Here is a 15,302-nt window from a genome sequence, read left to right on the forward strand (position 1 = left end):
CCAGGAGGAGAGAGGGAATGAAGGGCATTTCAGCAAGAGGAAACTGCACGTGCATATACCCAGAGAGACAGGGGAGGAGTGTTGTAAATAATCCCTGATCCAATTGAGAAGGAGAGTGGGTGAGGGGGTTACTATGGACATGGGACAGGGGCCAGATCTAGGGTTTAGATGTCCCAGCTCCTGTCCACCTGACTTCATCTCCAGCTTGGTGGCTGCCTTCTCCTGGTCAGCATCCCTTAGTCTCCTAGGCAAGTGTTATGTGTGCATGGGCAGACAGACACACAGACATGCATGCACACACACACACCCAAGATACACATCAGACATGTGCAGACACCCCCAGATATGCACACACAGAGACACAGAGAGAGATACAGACACCAACGAGGTGCCTGGGAGCCATAGGGAAGTAGTGTTCTAAGGACCCCATGTGGGATCCACGCTCTGCCACAAGGCCCCTGACTGAAGCTGATCTGCTGATCTTGATGGAAGGAAAAGGAGAGAAAGCTTAGCTGGCCCTGGGCCTCATAAAGGCTGAGTTGGTCTAAATCAGTGTATCTCAAACGGGTACACAGCTGTGCTCAGAGGGGGCTGTTCCTTAAGTCTGCAGTGTAGTCTGCCACTATATATTTGTACAGAGGAAAATCTCAGCTTTTTTTTTTTTTTCTATTTCTCAAACCAGACCCTTGAGGGTCAGAGGAAATATCCTCAGGGCCTGGATGGGCTATATTCTTTGGTCAAGTCTGAGGACTTGCAGTGGACAATGTCAGTGAGAAGGTAGTGGAGTGACAGAGGGCTGGGCCCTCGGCAGATTCGTCTCCTTGCAGGAAGTGGTGCTAGGTGAGCCGGATGCACTTAACCTGCACATGATGCATAAGCCAGTGCCAATTTGGGCTCCACGTGCAGGGCCTTCCAGCCCCTCGGAGACTGTCCAGGCCATTTCTACTCCCTTCCTGGACCCCTAGAAGGCCAACCCAGGACTCACCTTCTACAGGCAGGTGGGGACCCTGGGCTCTGGGCCTATCCAGCAAGGATGGCCTAAAATGCAGACCCTGGGTCCTGGGCAGGTGGTCCTGTGCAGAGTGGCTTATGGACCAGACTAGCAGTGCACTTCCAGCAGGGCGAGGCTCTTGGAGATGGGGCAGCAGCTGGATAGGGTCTGGATGAAGCCATATTGCATCAACGTCCGGCTGGCCAGGGGGTTCAAGGGCTCAGAACCCAGTGCTCCCAGGGCCTCTGGCATGCTCCACTTCCAGTCCCATCCCCAGCCTCAAGCTCCTCCACCCAACCCTCTCTGGGTCTCTACCTCAGTCTGTCTTCAATCCCAGGATTCAGTAGTCTGCACTGTCCCCAGATTAGTGGCTAAGATTGTGGGCTTAAATCTTGGCTCCACGATATACTAGCTGTGTGACCTTGGGCAGTTCCTCTGCCTCTCTGGGCCTTATCTGTAAAAGTGAAAATAACAGTTATCCTCCCTGAATGGGTGCCTAAGAGGGTGACATTTGACAAGCACGTGAAAACACATGGTATTCAGTCATGAAGCGTTAGCCACTATGATTGTACAGTTCCTGCTGCTGCAGGTGTGGCTGCTTTGAGGAGAAAGTTCTCCTCGAAGTCAGGGTCCTTTTGGGGCCAGAGAGCTGCCACATGGGGCTGGATCCCACTTACCCTCTGTGAGTTTGCTAGGGCTGTGATAACAAAGTGCTGCAGACGGTAGCTTCAATGGCAGGCATTCATTGTCTCTTGGTTCTGAAGGCTGAAGTTCAGGTCAGGGTGTTGGCAGGGTTGGTTCCTCCTGAGGGCTGTGAGGGAGGGTCTGTTCTAGGCCTTGTCCCCAGCTTCTGGTGCTTTGCCAGCAGGCTTTGACATTCCTCCGGGATGTCCGTGTGGCGTCTCCCTCTGTGTGTGCCAGTGTCCACATTTCCCCTTTGTATAGTCACCTTGGATGAAAGCCCAGCTTATTGACTTCATTTTAGTCTGATTACCTCTGTAACGATTCTGTCTCATTAGGAGGTACTGGGGACGTCAGTATATCTTTTTTTGTTGTTGCTGGGGATACAGTTCAACCCAGAATGCCTCCAATTTGCTTCCTGCTATCTTCCTGGCTGGGTGATTTGGTTTGGCTGTGACTTGGGACCTCAGGCCCCCAGATGCTCCCTCTTGCTTTTCCCATCATGTAACTGCAGGACCCTCACACAGCTGCAGAGAGGCCAGAGTGCACGCAGGAGGAGCTGCCGTGAGTCTGGGCGGGCACTGTCCAGTGAGCCCCCACGCCCCTAGTCCACATGCCAGCCAGGGAGGGCAGGCCGGGGCCCAGGAGGAGATCCGCTTCCCTCTGCAGGCTGGACCTGCCCAAACCCAAAAGCCAGGGTGAGGGTTTCTGCAGGCTCAGAAGAGAGGATGGGGGAGCAGGGCCCCTATATGGGGATGCAGCCTGCCCCTCCCCGGCCAGCCACAGCAGCAGGATGCAGGCTCTGGAGAGGGAGCATGACCAGATGGCTGCTGGGATCCAGAGGCGAAAGGTGGGCAGGAGCTGGGCTGCCTAGGGTGGTGTGAGGTGGCCCCGCCTGCCGTCAGGTCCCCCAAGGAACCCCTCCTAAGGACCCTAAAACTCTCCCCAAGCCTGAAGTCAGGGGCCTTGTGCAATAAAGTGGAGGCCCGGGCTGTGCCACAGCCACAGCTCTTCTCATGGGGCCTCAGCTTCCTGTGTATTTAATGGGTACCAAGCTCCCCACCCTGGCCCTGAGTACTGGGGAGCTCAGGCCCAGGGGTGTGGGGCCTCCAGGGTTACTATGGCCCATCTGTCCGTGAACAGAAAGGGCACTGCCCTCCAGCTTGAGCTGGGTGCCTGTGGACAGGAGCAGGACTTTGGCTGCCACTGGCACCAGAACCCTCAGCACCAGCTGCTAGGAGTGAGGGTTGGGTGCCCCCAGGTCAAGGTGGCCTGAGCCTGCCCACCCAAGGACAGGGACATAAGAATCTGGACATCCTGCCAGCCTGAAGGGAGGGCAGCCACCCTGGAGCAGCCCAAGTGCTCCTGAGTCCTTTCCACCTACCCTCTGTCCAGAGGGCAGACCCCAGCAGAGACCCCAGGCCAGCCCCCAGAGTCTGCAAATGGAAGGTGGGTCCCACTTCACCCCTGCCCCACCCAGCCCACTGTGGCTTCTCCTGGGTACTACACAGGCATTTACCTGAGTGGGCACTAGCCAAGCCCCACCCACACACCTCCAGCCCCACAGCCTGTGGGTGGGGCCGCTGAGAATCCTCACTGGCTGGTAAAGCTACGGGTTCCACAAACACTGATGGCACTGGGGCAGTCCCACCTCTGCCACAACCTGGCCAGTGGCCTTGGCCAAGCCCCTCACTGCTCTGGGGCTCAGGTTCCATCTGTACATTGGGTGTGGTGCCGGGGGCACTCTGGGGAGCTCTGACACTCAGTGATCCTATGACCCTGTTCAGTTTACTCACTGGGTCACTGTCCCTGCGTCAGTCTCCCCAGCTCTATAGAACTGGGCCTGTGCCCCTCCTGAGTTACCCAGTGGCCTTGGTGGAGCTAATGATGCACAGAACACAGAATGGGGTGGGGGCAAGAGGACAGGGTCCTGCTGTCCCTGCCACACCCCAGCAGCGTTTCTGCCTCCCATCCCCCAGGAGCTGTGGGAGCCCAGGTCTGCCAAGGAGCTGGAGTCTGCAGTGTGGACTCCACCAGAGGCCAATGGGTGAGCTCAAGGGCCAACTGGGGTGGAGCTGGGACAGCCCCATCCAGGGGTGAGAGCTGGTGTGGGGCAGCCCTGGTTGCCTTCCCTGAGATCAGGCTGGATGGACGTGAGACCTCCCAGGCAGAGAACTTGGCTCTGGTCTCCCATTGCCACATGGACTGGGCCCTCTGGAACCACACTGGGCCCTTGTTTCCAGGAGCTGGAGGAGCTGAGACAGGGGCCATGTGAAGTGAAGGCAGGGCCTGGGCCGGGGGGCAGGGGATGGAGTAGGAAGCCTGGCTTGTTGGAACCAATGAATCAGGATGGGGGTTCTCCACTGAGCACCGAGGACTCAGCCTAGACTTATCCCAGGCCTGGAACCCCGGCTGCCCTGTCCTCGTACAACCTCAGCGTGTCCCTGAGAGGGGACTAGGCATCACTCCTTGGCAGGGTGGACTCACCAATTGAAGTGATGAAACAAGTGCGTTGGGGAGCGAGGCTTTGCAGGTCCAGCCCTGTGCAGGGACCCTGGGAAGGATGTGGAGATGGAATGTGATGTGAGGCCTGCCCTCAGGAGCTCCTGGGCTAGGCAGTGCTATCCATATGGGGAGCGCTGCGGAACTCAGGGTAAAAGAGGGAAGTGAAGGATCAGGGGTTCAGGGCAAGTGTTCTGGACTTCAGTCACCTGCACAGCTTGGAGGGGAAGGTGAGCCCTCTCGCCCCCTCCCCTGGTGCTGTTCCGTCAGCACTACACCTGATGCCGCCATGGTGGGCTCTTTGGGGCAAATAACAGTCCCTAGGAAGGCCCCTGTGAGGCTGGAGCTCTGAATCCAAGGGGGAGCGAAGTTCTTGGGGAGGCTCCAGATCAAGGCACGCGCCAGCCCCACCCTCCTCCATCACAGACTTCTTTGCAGGAGGTGGGTTCAGAGCTGGCTGAGATGCAGACTGAGCTCGAGAAGGTCTGCAATGTGCTGGAAGCTCGAGATTCAGAGCTGAGAGCTCAGCAGTGGGCCCTGGAGGCTGCCCAGGACCAGGTGCTCAGCAGCTACCCCCCTGCACTGTGTTCTGACTGGCCTGCATGGCTCCCACAGGCTCCCCCATGCCCGATCCCTGGTGCCTGCCGCATGGTGCCCACGATGGCCTTGATCTTTCCTTCCCCACACTCTGTCACTCAAGTTCCTCCCAAGCCCTCGCTGCCCACGGGGAGGGCTCAGCCTGGAATGTGCTCACTGCTTCCCCCCACTCACCTCCAAGCTGGTGGAGACCCTCCCTGAGAAACTGAGGCTGCAGCAGCAGCTGAAAAGGAGCTGGTAGAGAAGCAGTGACCGCGGGGTGAGGGGTGCCTGCATCTGAGGGGCTCTTCGGGGAGAAACCCCACCATCCCTCCCAGAGATGCTCCTCAGCCCCCACAGCTCTCCCTCTTCTCTGAGAACCTGGGGCAGGGGGGCAGGGGCATTTAGGGACACGTTGTGGAGGCTGCCCTCTCATCCCCTCAGGGGTTAGGACGGGTGGGGCTAAGCAGCGGCCTGAGGCCTGATCTATCTCCTGGTCTGCCTTCTCCTCTCTGAAGAGGGGAAGCCAGGAGAAGCAGCAGCAGGAGGGGGTCTGGCAGGGTGGGCTGTGGGGCACAGGGAATCAGATTACCTGGGCCCCTGGACCTGTAGCAATGGATGGAAGGAGTGGCCGTAGAACCAAGAAGTCTTTACACTTCACTCTCCACCACTCTCCAGCTTGGCGAGCATGAGCATGTCTTGCCTTCACTAAGCCTCAGTATCCTTCTCTGTAAAATGGGAACACAGTATCTATGACACGGGATTGATGTGAGGATGACATGGGACACAGTGCACCAGGGACGGTACCTGTGTTCTCTGTTCTTCTCAGTTTCTCCTGTATCTGGGGTCCAGTTACGCTGAGTCAGTACCTAAGTCATAAAACCACGTGTATGTGCCCAGGGGCGGCTGCATACAGGCTTTAGTCACAAAGCCTTTTTTTTTTTTTTTTTGAGACGGAGTTTTGCTCTTGTTGCCCAGGCTAGAGTGCAATGGCGTGATCTCGGCTCACCGCAACCTCTGCCTCCTGGGTTCAAGCGATTCTCCTGCCTCAGCCTCCCAACTAGCTGGGATTACAGGCATGTGCCACCACACCCAGCTAATTTTGTATTTTTAGTAGAGATGGGGTTTCTCCTTGTTGGTCAGGCTGGTCTCGAACTCCTGACCTCAGGTGATCTGCCCGCCTTGGCCTCCCAAAGTGCTGGGATTACAGGCGTGAGCCACCGCGCCAAGCACAAAGCCTATTTTATGCAATGTTCAATCCATAAGGCTTTGTTTGCACTTCTTGTGATATTCAGGAAATAGTTTGATGTAATGCAGAGCTGCCAGTGACAGACAATACAGCACATTACCCAGGCTGACAACAGCTACTGGCTTGTGCTTAAATACCATTTCATTCTGACTGAGGTCATCATCTTTGAGCTCCTGCAATGAGGAGCTCAATAGGGTGGGGGATGCTGTCCTTTGCCTCAGGTGCTCTTTGGGGGCTTTAATAAAAGAGGGTCAGAGCCGCCGATGGGGTCTAGGAGACCCTAAGAGTTCTGACGGTCAGGCTGAGAATTGTGTCCTCAGGGAGTGGGAGCTGCTGCAGGTCTGAGCACGAAGGGCTCCAGCACCAGGACAGGAGCCTCCAGCCACCTCCACCTTGCAGCCCCTGAAGGTAGCATATGGGGACCCTCTAGATGGGGTGGGGAGTGACCTCTGCCCAGTTCCTTTCTGTCCCATGGCCTTCCCATCTGCAGGTTGTAGAGGGGAAACAGAAGGCTAGAAAGGCCCTTTCAGCTCAGGCTTTTACTGGTTCTAAATGGATTCCTGAGCTGGCCTCCCCGTCCCTGGACAGAGCGGAAGCTACCCCCTGCCCTGCCTCTCTGACCCCCATGGTATCAGCCTCTGTCTCATCTGCCCCCAGATCCCAGCCATGGCCCTGGAGCCCAAAGAAGGGCATCTGAGAAAAGTTGGAAGCCAGGGGCAGTGCCCAGGCAGTGTAGAAACTGTGCCCAGAGCCAGCAGGAGGCAGATTCACAGCCTCACTCTGCAGCTCAAGAGATTGAGGTCAGGCCCTGCATCCCTGCCCAGTGAGCTGAAGGGTCCTGGCATAGAGAAGCTGGATTGAGAGGCCTCAGTGAGTTGGGCACGGTGGCTCACACCTGCAATCCTAGCACTTTAGGAGGCTGAGGCAGGTGGATCACTTGAGGCCAGGAGTTCAAGAACAGCCTGGTTAACATGGGGAAACTCTGTTTCCACTAAAAAATACAAAATTAGCTGGGCGTGGTGGCACGTGCTTGTAATCCCAACTACTCAGGAGGCTGAGGCAGGAGAATCGCTTGAACCCAGGAGGTGGAGGTTGCAGTGAGCCAAGATGGCACTACTGCACTCCAGCTTGGGTAAGAGTGAGACTCTGTCTCAAAAAAAAAAAAAAAAAAAAGGAGAGACCTTAGGCAACCGCAGCTGGGCAAGGACTTGGGAAGAGGGGAGGCCCCTTTGGCTGTGCCTTCAGCCCCCAAGGCCAGGGTTTCTATGAGGCCTGAAGCCTGGAGCCTGTCATAGGCAACTGCAGTCAGAGGCCTCCCTGGCAGAAACCACTCCTTGTCCCCTCCCTGCCACAGGCCTGAAATGCCCATGTTGGCACAATGTTGCCAATATGGCTCTTGGTGGATGAGACCACCTGGCACTTTCCCAGGGGACTCTGTGGCTAAGAGTAGAGCTGGGCAGGCAGTGCCCAGCACCACAGAGGGTGCTGCGAGCCTGTAGGCTTGGTTGGCCCAATTACTGCCCTAATGCCATCGGACAGTGCCCACCAGGGACCCTCTGTCTTGCCAAGGAAGGCCTTAGGCACTGGGCTTTAGACATTTCAAAGTGAGTTCTCATTCACTTGTGTCTCCGATCACACTAGAGGCCCCATTTCAGACAAACTGCCCAGAGAGTTTGTCATAGGTCACACAGCAAACCAGCAACTAAGTCCCCTAATCTGCCCCAGAAAGGTAGTTTCTCAGCTGTTCTGAGCTTGACAGCATGACCATCCTCAGGAGCCACAGGCAAAGTGGGCTGAGGCTTGGCATTCCCCTCGAGGTCATGTGGCCATTCTGAACGCCCCTCCCCAGCCTGCTTCCTCCGGCTGAGCCGTGTGCCCCCGGAACCCCTCTCAACTCTGTTGCTGACCCCTCCCTCCATCCGCGCCTTCAGTGAAGCAGTTTCTCAAAGGAGGGGTCCTTGGTACCGTGGAGGGACAGTACACCTCTGGGAATTCGTACCCAGCTGCGTTCGTGCTGAGTTCTTCATGACCCACTCCTTCCAGCCTCAGCTGATGGATCCAGGGCTGGGTACTGAGCCGTACTGGACCAGTGGGCCCCCTCCTGGGATCGCTGGACTTGGAGCAGAAGAGTCCCTCCAGGGCTGAAGATTGGACACAGAAAACTTGGGAACTGTCAACTGCCCTGTTATTCACCTCGTGAAAAAAGCTGGATTTCAATGACAGCGAATGGAGCTGACAATTCCCAGAAACTGGAATTGGGATGGTGAGATTTTAGTTCAGCCCCCGGCGGTCTCATGCGTGGAGGTGATAAGGTTGAACTTTGAGGTGTCTTCAGAGGGAGAGAAATACCCTCCGCAGGCAGAGCTTCCCGGGTTCCAGGCCCTTCCGGACGTCAACACAGGTCCAGCTGCCCCTGGGCTCCTCCGCACACCCTGGGTGCAAGAATAAATCCTTCTCGGGCCGGGCGCGGTGGCTCACGCTTGTAATCCCAGCACTTTGGGAGGCCGAGGCGGGCGGATCACGAGGTCAGGAGATCGAGACAACGGTGAAACCCCGTCTCTACTAAAAATACAAAAAATTAGCCGGGCGTGGTGGCGGGCGCCTGTAGTCCCAGCTACTCGGAGAGGCTGAGGCAGGAGAATGGCATGAACCCGAGAGGCGGAGCTTGCAGTGAGCCGACATTGCGCCACTGCACTCCAGCCTGGGCGACAGAGCGAGACTCCGTCTCAAAAAAAAAAAAAAAAAAAAAAGAATAAATCCTTCTCCTCTCTGCCGCCATTAGCCTGACTGGCCTCGGTTACTTCGCACAAAGAGCCCTTGCCGAGCAAACATCCCCGATGCTGCTCCAAAGGAGACCCCTGTCCTGCTGGAAGCTCCTCCCTGAGGCCGGGTATCCACTCGCCGCCCGTAGCCCTCGCTCTAGCTCCAGCTCCTGTTCCTTTTCCTGCCCACCCTGCCCAGTGAGGAGATCAGCACCCCTTGTCTGTCTCTGTGTCTGTCGGGGTTCGTGCCTCACTGTGTCCAAGCCCGGCTTCTATCCCTAGTCCCTTCCTGTTCCCGCCACTCCTGCTTGCTTTCTTCTCTTCCCTCCAGCGGTGGTTCCAAACCTTCTCTTCCATAAGACCCTCCATTCCGTTTCCCAGAGACCCACGGGTGCCCCTCGCAGGGGCAGAGGCGCAGCCGGTAGTGGATCTCCCGGCGCGCAGCGCGGGCGGCTACGGTCATTCCCGGTCACCCTGCCCCCTCGCTCCCATTGGCTCTGGGGAGGGCACGTGACTCAACCCTGGCCAATGGCGTGGCGGGGCCAGTGGCTTGCAGCCGGGCAGGCTTTTCTAGGAGCTTCTGGAGGCCGTTCGGGGATCCTCGCCTGGGCGCAGCGTAGCATAGCAGAGATCTGGGAACAACCACTCTTAGATCCTCTGCCTCCCTCTGGCGTCTTCCCCTCCCTGAAGGGGAGGACTTGGGGGAGAGATTAAGGGTACCCGCTTTGGAGTTCCGTCCCAGCCTTGCCATTCACTAGTATGTGACTTTCAGCACATTTCTGTTTCTCAGTTTCATCTGAAAAATGAACAAAATGACTAGCTTGGCCGGGCGCGGTGACTCACGCCTGTAATCCAGAATTTTGGGAAGCCGAGACGAGAGGATCAATTGAGCCCAGGAGTTCGAGACCAGCCTGAGCAACATAGACCTCGTCTCTATAATTTTATAACAAATAATTTTAAAGAAAAAAAACCTGCCTTATAGAGCTGTGGGTGGAGTATGAAATGAGATAACGTGTATAGAGGGCTTAGCACTTGTGTTCAGGGCACAGGTTGTAGGCCCTGCAGCCACTGAACTACAGCCCCAGCTCCTCCACTCCCTAGCTGTGGGACTTCACCATACCAGGTTCAATGGGTAGTTTCTTTTTTTTTTTTTTTTGGAGACAGAGTCTCGCTCTGTAGCCCAGGTTGGAGTGCAGTGGCGCAATCTCGGCTCACTGCAAGCTCCGCCTCCCGGGTTCACGCCATTCTCCTGCCTCAGCCTCTCCGAGTAGCTGGGACTACAGGCGCCCGCCACCACGCCCGGCTAATTTTTTTTTTTTTTTTTTTTTTTTAGTAGAGACGGGGTTTCACCATGGTCTCCATCTCCTGACCTCGTGATCCGCCCGCCTCGGCCTCCCAAAGTGCTAGGATTACAAGCGTGAGCCACCGTGCCCGGCCAATTGGTAGTTTCACAGCCAACTTACTATGCAGCCATCAGTGCTGTGTGAACCTTCCTGCCCATCTCCTGGGGCACAAACGTAGGAGTGAAATTACAGGGCCTTAGGGCCAAGTGCATGATCAGCTTTACTAGGTAATGCCAAAGTGGTTTCCAAATTGGTTAGCCCAAGAGTGTGAGAGTTCCTGCTGCTCCTCATCCTTGCCAGGACCTGGTACCGTGACTTTTGTGTCTATATCCAATAATGTGAGGTGGTTTCTTGCGCATTTCCCTGATCACGAATGAGGTCAAGCCATTTGTATTTTCTCCTAGACAAAACATCTATTTGTGACTCTGCCACCTCTCCCTTTTACTTTTTGTTTTTGTCTTAAGAATAAGCATTAGAAACAAATCATTATGGGCTAGGTGCACACCAGCAGGCTGCCTGGCTAATTTTTAAATTTTGTTTTGTAGAGAGGAGGGTCTCGCTATGTTGCCAGGACTGGTTTCAGACTCATCAAGTGATCCTCCCACGTTGGCCTCCCAAAGTGCTGGGATTACAGGCATGAGCCACCGCGCCCGGCCACTACAACTTTTTTGAAGGGTCTAGCTTGAGAAATTCTTCTTAAGGTCAAGATATTCTCCAATATTTTCTTAATTTGAAAAGGAACGGAGATTCATCATTTCTATTGGAAGCCACTTCTGCCAGAACTCTCCCAGGATACCCGCCTCACCAGCCACCACGTGCTGTTTCCATCTCAAATGCCTCTGGGCCTGGTTCTGCTCTTCATCACTCAGCTCCCTCCTAGATGGGTCCTTTTAATTTCCATGTGGCCAGAAGTTGTGAAGTGTGATACCAATGAGTGGTTACCAGTAAAGTACTAAAGTATCAGTCATTTTTTTTTCACAAGATTAAAAAAAATCAGCAATGGACGCTCAAGATTTTTTGAGCGTCCCTCAAAATTTGACACCCTCTTTTTCTAGCATTTCAAAATGCCAGAGGCTGGGTGTGGTGGTTCACGCCTGTAATCCCAACACTTTGGGAGGCTGAAACAGAAGGATGATTTCAGCCCAGGAGTTCAAGATCAGCTTGGGCAACATGGCGAGACCTCATCTCTACAAAAACTTTTTTAGAAAAAATTAGCCAGGCGTGGTGGCATGCACCGGTAGTCCCACCTATCTGGGAGGCTGAAGTGGGTGGATCGCCTGAGCCCAGTTTGAGGCTGCAGTGAGCTATAATTGTGCCACTGCACTCCAGCCTGCATGACACAGCAAGACGTCTCAAAAACAAAACAAAACCACACATATATATGTATACACACACACAAAAAAAATGCCGGATAGGAAACCCTGCTAGCCTGACCTCACATGGTTACATAAACAGGTGCGGTCAGTACGTTGTCATGGATGGCAGAGGCAATTACCAGTCCACACAGGGCCTGCCTCTCTGCACATCTTCAGGATATGCCCAGAGGAGTGTGCATCATGGTAGAGAAGGGCTCTGGGGATAGGCCTGAGCTGTGCCCCAGGGTTCCACGCCCGGCAGGTTGCCTGGCATCACCTTTCTAGAAAAGCTTCTAAGCCTATGCCCTGGTGAAAATACATCCTGATTCGCAGAGGATGGCCCCCAAATCCATTAATCCTGGCCCCAGCTTCACTTTTTCCCAATTCCACCCCCCGCCCCACCACCCACTGACTCAAGGCACCAGCCATAGTTCCCCAATGCCAGGTCCTTTGATGCCACAGCATTTCCATAAGTATTCATATGTATGTATGCATGTATTCCTCTGCAAGAATTGCTCTCTCCAGGTGCAAACTCTGACTCTTCCAGCTTTAACGCTACCACCTGTGGGAAGCCTTCCAGAAGTTCTGCAGCTGCTGCAGCTTCTGTCTCCTACCACTGGTAGCCTGCTGTTGAGTCCCAGTGATGCTGTAGTCTAAAGAATCCATCTCCGTCTAGATAACCCTGTGGGTCCTCCCTTATCGTCTGACCCAGCAGGAGCTCTACAGGGGCTTGCTGAATCAAGGTGACCCGCTAGCCCTGTGCCTGCCAGGACACTGATGTGACATCACTGGAGTCAGTTCTGATGGTGAGGTAATGCCAGAGAAACCTGCTAACACAGAGGGTAAGCTGAGAGTGAGCTCAGTGAGCTTTCCCTTTGAAGAAGGCGTGGGTGAAGGGGAGAAGGTTCAGGAGAAATCAAGGGGTCAGGAGTAGTTCACTCAGTCCCCTTTCACTCTGAAGGAGCTCACCTCTCCCCAGTTCTGTCCAGTGGAAAGGCCACTCAAAGCAACTGAGAGAGACCTGCTTGTGTGAAGAGGTAGAGGTTTATTGAAATATAAACATTCGAGAACATGTAAGATAGAAAATAATCACAACATATACAGACACTTGCTGCAGGAGGACATCTGAGGTATTTATTCACTGCCTAGGCTACCCATGTGCTATCACATTTTTCCTGGTTAGAATACACATAAGATGGGGAGCAGGAGGGGACAGAGCTGCCCTGGCTGATGGCACCTTCAGGGGAATCTCTGCTTGGGCTAAGGCCCCACTCCTGGGGGCACCTGCTGGCACCCCCCATCGGGCTCTGGGTGACACCCTGCTGTTGTCCTTGAGGGCAGTGAGGGTTCACTCCAACGGTGTGGCCAGGCGAGCTGCCTGGGGAAAGGGAGAGGATCCAGTGACCAGAAAGACACAGTGTGCTTTCCCTGCATCCTCTGGGTGGGAAGAGTCCATCCTTTGTGACCAAACCCCTGAGAAAGACATACTGGCCAAATGTCTGAGACACCTTCAAATGGGCCCAGTGCCAGCCAACTGGGCTCCTCACTGGCACCAGGTCCCAGATGCCCTTCTCTGCTCACACCCTGCAGGCTGAGGCCAGACGAGGTCAGCCCCCAGGAGATGGGGTATATGTATGTGTGGGAGTGGGGGTGAGCGTGTGTGGACGGCTGAGAGAAGACGCAGTTGAGCAGAGCTGCAGCTTACCGGGCTGAGGTATCTGTTTGTGCTCAAGCTTTTGATTCCCTTTCCTCTCCTACACAGGACTGAATGCGAGCCACGCTGCCACACACACCCAAGCCATGCACAGTGTCTCCCACTGCCACAGCCCCATGTCACAGTGGTGGTGGTCTGCTGAACATTCCAGGGCTTCCTCGACTGAGGTGAGCCGCAGGCAAGAATCAACTTTTCTTTACAGCACAGGAGCTGCCTGCTCCTGCGCAGGGTCCAGGAGGAGCTGTGGAGTTATTCATCTCCTCATACCCTGGGGTGGCTCAACCTCTGGCAAGGCCAGCGAGGACCCCAGCCTGCCTGTGCCCTGAGCTGGGAATGCTGAGTGATGGGGAGGTGTCCTGCTGCCTCCCTGGTCAGCTGGGGGATGGGGTGTGGCAGAAAATGGTCTTCAGAACTGGTGCGGTTTCAGGGCCCGACCTGGTGTGAGAGCGGGCCTCTCCACTCCACCTCCCCGCCCCCGCGATCCCTGAGTCGTCTCCCCTGCATGCCTCCACCCGCCTCCTCACTGGGCTTGAGGGAAGGGCCAGATGGGCCGGGGTACCCAATCACTTGCTTGGCTTTGGGGGTGATCTGTTTTCATTTCTTTGGTGCTACAACAATAAAAATTTTAAAATAAAAAAAAAGTCAGCAAAACACATATAAAAAAGATTTCAGAGATGCAAATACTTCCTGAAGACTCAAACATCAACAATTACAAATCTGAGGTATTTCAATGAACCTGACATCGGCACGTGGGGGGATGGTGAGGCTGAGATGGCCCCATAAGAAACAGAAGAGGGCTGGGGAGGACTGGGGAGGACTGGGGAGGGCTGAAGAGGGCTGGGGAAAGGATGAGTGGGCTGTTTTTGGGAAAGCAGGCCAATAAGGGCAAGTGGGGAGTATGAGGTTTGGGGGGTCAGAGAAGGGTCCGTGTGAAGCAGGTGCCAGGGCTGGGCAGCCCCGAGGCTCTGCCTTCCCGTCAGCAGATGCCCTGTGGGCCCTGGCCCTGAACTGCCCTCACAGCCTCTTCCTTCAGACCATCAGAAGGGGGATCTGGGGCCCTGAGGACTGATTCAAGACTTGTGTTTGAGGGACCCATACCCCAGGAACCTAACAGTAGGCAAGGTGGGCTGGAAGGGCCCCATCCCATGCTCAGCAGAGAAGGGCATGAAGGCATGCTCTTGGCTCCTAGCAGCCCCACATGGGACTTAAAAACAGGGGAAGAGACTAGTGGCCCTGGGGTCATGGCAGAAGGCAGGGGCAGGGAAATAAATTAAAGGGGAAGGGAAATGGAGGGCCTCCAGCCCTGTGTCGGCTGACAGATTGTCGATACACTGTGCCCCAAGCTGGGAGGTGGCTGGGGACCCTGGAGGAAGCTGGACACCCACAGACCCCCACCCAGTTCTCCAGGACAATCCCTGATTGGACAACGCTGTCTGTCCTGCCCCTCTAGCTTCTCCCTGCCCCCAGAGTACAGCAGGACCTGAATGGAGCCTGGACAGACGGACACGTCCAAACTCTCAATGTCTGGCCAAATGGTGCTCGTTGACGTGGGCTCCGTGAGATGAGGTAAATTCTGTGCATCAACTTCCTTCACTCTCGACAGGAGAGTGGCAAGTGGGAAGCTGGGTCCTGCTCATCAGAGGGACCAGCTGGTGGAGGGCTCTGCACTGGGGGTGCCCCGGGATGAGGTAGGACTTGGTGAGCAGTGAGAGCTGCTGCTGCTGCTGGCGCTGCTGCCGAGGCTCTGGGGAGCAGACCCCGTGATGAGGTGGACCACAGGCTTCTGGGCAAACAGCACACCTTGGTGGGTGGAAGAGAAGCAGGTGTGGGCAGAGGAAGAGCGAAGGGGAGGGCCAGCTCCTTTCAGTAAGTATTCACCGCTGGCCTAGCCTGTGCCTGACTCCACTGTAGACACTGCGCTAGGGGGTGATGGGAGAAGATCCAAATGCTGTCCTGCCTTGAAGTGCTGATGGGCTGGGGAGGGGGACAGATAGGTTGACAGAGTAATTTTGCTAAAATGTCATAAATGCTCTGAGACAGGTGTACCCAGGGTACACCAAGAAGAACACCAAGGCCAGGTGTGGTGGCTCACAACTATAATCCCAGCACTTTGGGAGGCTGAGGCGGGA

General features: G+C 55.4%; 1 protein-coding gene and 1 long non-coding RNA gene across 5 annotated transcripts in view; one reads left to right on the forward strand and one right to left on the reverse strand.

Annotated features, from left to right (window-relative positions):
• Window positions 1-5,997: 5,997 nt before the first annotated feature.
• On the forward strand, window positions 5,998-8,777 carry LOC134736597 (uncharacterized). The gene is made up of 2 exons (XR_010120691.1): window positions 5,998-6,407; window positions 8,043-8,777. It is a non-coding gene; the product is annotated as an uncharacterized lncRNA (long non-coding RNA).
• Window positions 8,778-12,484: 3,707 nt separating this feature from the next.
• Window positions 12,485-15,302, reverse strand: part of ARID3B (AT-rich interaction domain 3B) — a 61,625-nt gene continuing 58,807 nt past the window's right edge. For 2 of the 4 annotated variants that reach the window (XM_055277780.2, XM_055277779.2), the window contains one exon: window positions 12,485-15,147. In XM_055277780.2, the coding sequence (XP_055133755.1) occupies window positions 15,059-15,147 (89 nt within the window). In that variant the 3' untranslated portion in view covers window positions 12,485-15,058. The remainder of the gene's footprint in view (window positions 15,148-15,302) is intronic. The other 2 variants (XM_055277777.2, XM_055277778.2) reach the window with 1 other exon arrangement.

This window comes from Symphalangus syndactylus, chromosome 5 (assembly GCF_028878055.3).
Source record: "Symphalangus syndactylus isolate Jambi chromosome 5, NHGRI_mSymSyn1-v2.1_pri, whole genome shotgun sequence".
NCBI classification, from domain to species: Eukaryota; Metazoa; Chordata; class Mammalia; order Primates; family Hylobatidae; genus Symphalangus; species Symphalangus syndactylus.